Source organism: Hippocampus bargibanti, linkage group LG01 (genome assembly GCF_051943395.1).
Source record: "Hippocampus bargibanti isolate YZ-2025 linkage group LG01, ASM5194339v1, whole genome shotgun sequence".
Classification (NCBI taxonomy): domain Eukaryota; kingdom Metazoa; phylum Chordata; class Actinopteri; order Syngnathiformes; family Syngnathidae; genus Hippocampus; species Hippocampus bargibanti.
In genome coordinates, this window is record NC_142734.1 from 37,410,731 (window position 1) to 37,417,450 (window position 6,720).

The 6,720-nt window shown below is 42.8% G+C and overlaps 1 protein-coding gene and 1 long non-coding RNA gene across 2 annotated transcripts; both read left to right on the forward strand.

The window, feature by feature from the left end:
* The first annotated feature begins 509 nt into the window (after window positions 1-509).
* LOC148904185 (uncharacterized) lies at window positions 510-3,556 on the forward strand. The gene is made up of 4 exons (XR_016116352.1): window positions 510-591; window positions 1,408-1,582; window positions 2,477-2,676; window positions 2,914-3,556. It is a non-coding gene; the product is annotated as an uncharacterized LOC148904185 (long non-coding RNA).
* Window positions 3,557-3,762: 206 nt separating this feature from the next.
* tmem81 (transmembrane protein 81) lies at window positions 3,763-6,432 on the forward strand. Its single transcript, XM_089007319.1, is given in 4 exon segments — window positions 3,763-4,276; window positions 5,088-5,203; window positions 5,297-5,490; window positions 5,764-6,432. Coding segments are annotated over 4 exon segments (858 nt in total). The 5' UTR covers window positions 3,763-3,857; the 3' UTR covers window positions 5,893-6,432.
* Window positions 6,433-6,720: the final 288 nt, after the last annotated feature.

Here is a 6,720-nt window from a genome sequence, read left to right on the forward strand (position 1 = left end):
CACGCGTTTTGAAATTATCTAGGTATTAGCATCACCGTGTAGCCAAAATGTCCTCGTCATTAAAACTTCAACATTAAAATATCGATGAGAAGGTTTCTTCAGCCGTCATCTGTCCAAATGTGAAGGTTTCGGACGTTTCGCTGTGTCCGGCGCCACCATGTCTGGACATTAGGGATATATCACATTTGTACAGATGACGGCTGAAGAAACCTTCTCATCGATGGATCACTCCTGTACGACTAAGACCTTACACAGAAACATTAAAATATGACATGTAAACGTTTTACTACAATATACACAAAATACATATAAAGACACAGTTTTTACAACATAAGATCGTTCTATTGTCATTAAAACAAGTCAATCGTTGTAAACTTGCACTGACTATTATTTTATATTTACGACGATGATGAATGCGGCATAAACCTTACCCAATGAGAGGGCGGCGACATATCAAACTCTGCCTTTCTATTGGTCGCCGGGCCGAGAACTAGTCACCCATTCGGTCACGTTGGCGCGGCGTGGGAATCCGGAAGTCATTTTACAAAAGACGAGACGACGATGCAGTTTATTTGGTTACAAAATGTCGAGGTACGCTGAATTCAATTTGAACGAGTTTTGCTTGGTTTAAACAGACGAGATTTCTCAAGATAAATACATACTGTTTACAATTATAAAGAGAAGCCACTGGAAAATGCGTGGGAAAGTAAAACGATTCATCATTCCCCAATGTATGGCTGTAATGAATGAAATATGCACATCGTTTTCTGTGGTTGATTTGGTTCTATTTAGTTGCACCGTGTTTTCCGCGTGGCATCTACTAGTTACAATTATTCTGAGGAAGTGAGGTCAAAAACAGTCCAGGAGACATTGTCATCCTTTGGGACACGCAAACATCGTAAACGCGAGGATTTCCGAGGTGATGTTACGCTTGCGTCAGCCCCACTCAGCTCCTTGGCTGCTGACGTCTCACCTCAAGGCCTTGTGCTGGTTTGACGCAACGTTAGATTTGTTTTTCGTGCCAGTCGGGGACAGTGGAGAACAAATACTGGACTGGCTCTTCATTCATGCGGTCCCGGTTCCCTGTTAATTAATATCATATCTTGAAGCGCTATTTCAACCTATATCCCGTATCTGCTTGCATCTCAAGGTCAAATGTCAGTTCGATAGTTTGTGAACCGTGAACGTTTTGTCTATGAGCAAGCAAGAAATCATATTTTGAACATAAGCAGGTTCTTGATTATTTCCAAGCAGAAAAAAACCACAAACGTTTCCAGCAGCTCCTGTATTTTGTTTTTCATTTCTTTCTTCACTTTGCTGCTGTGAAATGTCAATTCCTCCACTGCGAGACTAATAAAGGCAAATCCAATCCAATAAACATCATCTGTCATCTGTACTTCTTTGAAGGTGTCGGACGTTTCGCTTCTTATCCGAGATGCTTCGTCAGCATGTTTGCGGATGACGGCTGAAGAAACCTTTTCATCGATGGACCATTCCCGTACGACTGAGAGTTTACACAGACATTAGCGGGAATAGAGATGTTGATGGAAGCAGCATATGGAAAAAGTCAATGGAAGAAAATGTAAAAATTCCACCCCACCACACAAGTAAAAGTACTATGAGATTTTTAACATGACATCAATCGCTCTCCTTGCATGTTGGTAAATGACAGGCTTTGAATTGGTGTTTTTTTTTTCAAGTCCACCTCATACCCGCCGTGTGCCTCCGTTTCAGATTGTGGGCATGTCTGACTGACCTCGACTGTTAGTTAGCACAGTTGTGTTGGCGGCTGCAAAGAACATGTTCCGCTCGGCGCCACCTTGTAGCACCTGTCTATTTAGAAATAACACGCGCCCCTTTTCTTTTGGACTGATTAGTCATCATGATTATCGATCGCCGGTTCTTGTTTGAACAGGGGAAGAGGCTGATCTGAGGCCAGCTGACGTGACAAATCATGAAAGAGTCCATCGCAAATGCACTCTTCATCCATCCAAAAAAAGGGAAAACGTTTTGTTGGTAACCTTGCCGCAGCCAACGACAGTGAGCTACAATCGTCCTTCCTTTTCCTGGATAGTAGATGCGTGTGCTTCAATACGTGCTTTTACGCACACAATACAAATACTGGAGTGTCTTTGTCTATTATAAGATTTTCTCGTGTTTTGTCTGACACCTGCTGGGCAGATGTTAAGCTGCAAATCAACGTTATTTGTTGTGTTAATTTAGCAGTTTTTAGCTTTCGTGTGCTTCAAGGACTGTTTGTGATGTAATACATATAGGGAAAGAGATGATCATTTAGATATATACTGTGATTGGAAGATAAAGGATTTTGTAATGTAAGGAAAGAGATGCCCATTTCACGGTAAGATCAGAGCATTGTCATCAAATGGTGATAGTTCTTGCTTTTTTGAACGTTGCTGTGCCGATGACCATTTTGTCTTTGGGAGCCTTTTAACTGAGCGAGTTGCTTCTTCTGCAGCCACAAAGGGACACAAGTCTTCTTGTGCCGGTCCCAAGCCCGGATAAATACAGAGGGTTGGGTCAGGAAGGGCATCCGACGTAAAAGCTTGGCCAAAACAAACATGCGGATCGAACCTCTAGAGATGGACGACACTGGTTTGCTGTGGCGACCCCGTCAAGGGAAAAGAAGAAGAGACTTCAATTACATCAACACACAGTGTATGTAAAAGAATAAAAACCGTGAAATTGAAAATATAACATACAAAGCATATAATCCATAATAATCCACTACATTTAAGCGCCTTTCTAAATTCTCAATGACACTTTACAGTCACAGACAAGCATAGTTACTATAATCAATAAAATACAATCACAAATAGAATACAATAAACAAAATACAATGATAAATATTTTAAGTGAAAAGGATGTTTGTTTTTCATGATCTGTTTGCGGCAGTGACGACGGTGAAGGCGTAGGTAGCTTCGGCAGAGGCGGTGGCGTCGGCATTTTGAAGCAAAGGGAAAGAAAGGAAAGCGAGCGTTGGCTGCATCGCTTCATGCATGTGAGCCACTTTGACCAATTGTACGTCACCAAATCCTCTTCTGTACTTGATGCGTTACTTGGCGTTACACGAGCAGTCGTGGCTTTTCTAACATACTTATGGAGATCCGCCAGGAACACGTACTAGCATTTTTGCACGGACTTCCTACATTTTTAATTTGTTTTCCATACTTTCTTGTCCTTACTTGGTCATTATCAACTGGGCACTTTTTTTCAACCTCTCCACAGGACGTCACGGCATTAGCAACAAAACGAATTAGACGGGTAAAGGCAAACGCATTTCAGACTGATAGATTGAGATCTTAGCAACCTTTCAGTGAAAAAAAAAACAGTTTGAGCAACATCATCGAGCAAATATGAGGCAAGGGGTTGGGAGAAGCAAGATATTCCTCCTTCCTTATCGCCATTCAAGACCTGCATTTCAAATTAAATTGCTGGCTTCCAGTCTCACTTTGGGGAGCAAACAGGAAGTTAGGTGCACAAGTAAAAAAAGTACAGACTGTAAGCAAGCCACCTGCAAAATTAATAATCCTCTCATTTTCACTATGTCGGCTAATCTTTGGAAGGTATAACTATATTCAAGAGTAGTCTTTCTTTTATATATATATATATATATATATATATATATATATATATATATATATATATATATATATATATATATATATATATATATATATATATATATATATATATATATATATATCTGCAAATTGGCGAAGTGGGAAGAACAATCGCATTTCTTTGTCATGCGCTTCCATCAACACAACGAAATTGGTACAATTTGGAAAAAAAAGTTGTCTTTTTTTTAATTGAAATCAAGGCCATTCCTCAGCACAATGCATCCCGTGCCGGTTCTCCTCTTTGCAATCCTCCACCTCCATCTTAGCTGCGCTAACGTCGAGAAGGTGAAGCTTCGGGTGGTGGTCAACAGCACGCTGTGCAGTGTAACGTGCGGCATGGGCGTTAAGGTGCAGACAGTTTGCACGATGAAAGATGGCGAGATGGCCTTGGAGAAAAAGAAAGGGGCACCGTAGCAGACGAGGTACTGTCACATACAACCCATTCGTTAACAATGCTTCAACGTCAAGCTCGATTGCGCGCTTGTGTTCCAGGCGATGGAACAGTGTCACGACGTCAAGGTCAAATGTCGAGAGACATGGCAGTGTGGACTCAAGACGGTCACAGTGACAACAGGCAAAAAGCTCAAGTTGGACTGTCTGATGGAGGACACGAAGAAGATGGGGGTTTCGTGGAGGTAAACAGCGATTCCCAACCACCCTTGCTCGTCGGATGTGCTTCCCAAAATCAGCTTGTTTCGTTTCATTTCATGGTTGTCAATGCTAACTAACCAGTACCAGTATTTATTTTGTAGCGAATTCATATATGGGGGGAATTTATTTTGGCAACCGCAAGACGGCAGAAGGTACAATAAACCTGTGACTTCCCCCGTTGTCATTCGTGCGTGGTTGGTCGCCACAGCCAATCAGTGTCCTCCATCTTCGGAGGTTTGATTGGCACGTTTGTTTTGGCCAAGCTTTTACGTCGGATGCCCTTCCTAATAATACATGTCATTTCCAGGCGCCTTTCAGAACAGCCAAGGGCACTTTACAATGAAAACAGCAATCCACGGAATGACGCCATGAACAAAATCACTGCAACAGTGGGCTTCTTCACCTCTTAAACTGCAGGTCCAAATGCTCAATTAAGATATTGCGACACGGCTTCTCCATCAAGGCTGTCCAAATTGAAAGGACAATCAATGTCTGGCTGGAAAAGCAGCTGCAAGACGCCTGATTCAAATGAACAGGATAGTTAACTGGCTTGTTGATGAGCTGATCCTCTGAAGCAGGTGTTTATCGGGCAGGAAATGGGCCCACAAAGACCGTGTTTGGACACTACTGTTGCATAAGTACTGCAGTCTCTCATGTGAACCAGCGTATACATTTTTCTACTCTTCGACTTGCTCTAACGCTTAGGGTGGAACAAGAGCCACACGATATGGTTTATGACATGCCAGATAACGCCACAATACTTGTTTTTTTTTTGTCTTTTCTTTTTCACCGCAGGGTAGAATGGCACCGCGCCTCAGGGGTGATCAGCTCAGATGAAAGGCTGTTTGCCCACTGGGACAATCCGCAGCTGAACCTGCTCGTTCTGGACCCGGTCATGGAAGAGCACGCAGGTGAACATGATGTCAATAACCAGCCGGCCTCTCGCGCTCACATTAAAATGCGTGTGTGTGTGTGTGTGTGTACGTTGCTTTGGTGTCCGCCAGGAACGTATCGCTGTGACGTGCTGGATGCCGATTTCAGAAGGTTGCAAAGGGTTTACTGGGGTATCCGAGTACTGCCAAAGGGGATCTTGAATCTGAACTATGACCACGCTCAGAGCGTGTGGGACTCAGCGTGGGATTGGAAAACGCAGATGCTGTCAAGCCTTCTGAATTCGCCCATCCTTTGGGTGTACATAGTAAGCCTGACCTCATCAACACGTGGTTTGAGGGCATCACGTGTGGCACTGATTTGTTAGGATTATTTTTTCAATGGTGGTTAAGATCCAAATGTGCTTTGGACTGAACTAAAAGAAAACATGTCTGTTGCGTGTGTGTGTGTGTGTGTGTGTGTGTGTGTGTGTGTGTGTGTGTGTGTGTGTGTGTGTGTGTGTGTGTGTGTGTGTGTGTGTGTGTGTGTGTGTGTGTGTGTGTGTGTGTGTGTGTGTGTGTGTGTGTGTGTGAACCCACAGGCGATGACCTTTCTGAGCCTTCTCAACATGGGAGCGGTGGGCTTCCTCGTGCTGCGAATCTTGAAGCGAAGAGGCTCATTTAAGATCACTGCGGATGCAAACAGCCCTGACGCAATGACAGAGCTGTGACAGGTTAAGACTCGGCAACCCATGAAGCGTTTCAAGAGTAAAGCCCTACTAGTTTCCAGCCCCGGTTTGTGGGAAAATATCAGAGGGAAAAATAATCTCGTCAGCAGTTGTGATAACATGCTATGGTCAACATTTCATCAAAGCTTTGTTTTATTTATTTCTATAGAGAAGTCTAAGATGGTGCCCGACCATCAGCAAATGCTCTCGTGACACCGCAGGGGGCCATTGTCTCTTTTCGTCAATGAATGCTACAGCTTTGTGTTTGATTTCAAAACTGAGTTTGTAGCAGACGTGCACGTTCCACCATAACGTCCCTGATGCGCCGGTCCGACGAGGCCTTGGGCCTCTCCTCTTTTATCTACAACTGCTTCATGCGACAAAGAGGGTGCAGAAAGACTGTCTGTGTACTTTGTGTTTGTGTCACATTATTTGTTCTTTTGTTTTTGACTTAAAGATGTTGCCGCGAGAGTGACTGTCGTCACAAAAGCTCCTGTATTTTATTTTTTTGCTGCTGTGAAATGTACATTTCTCCTCTGTGAGACAAATAAAGGCTCATCTAATCTAATCTCAGTTAGATGACAGACTTAATGGATAAATATTTTTAACTCTGATATCAAGGAAAAGTGTTTGTTCAAGGGACTGTAAAAGTGAGTTGGTAAAAAAAATGCTTACGATATCTTATTTTGAAACTTTGTTTGAATGTCGCTGTGCCGATGAGCATTTTGCGTTTGGGTGCCTTTTACTGAGAACAGTCTTTTTATTTTGTAGGAATTTTTCGTTGTCGTCCTGGAACATTTTTTAAAAAGTTATATAAATCAGAAGGTACCT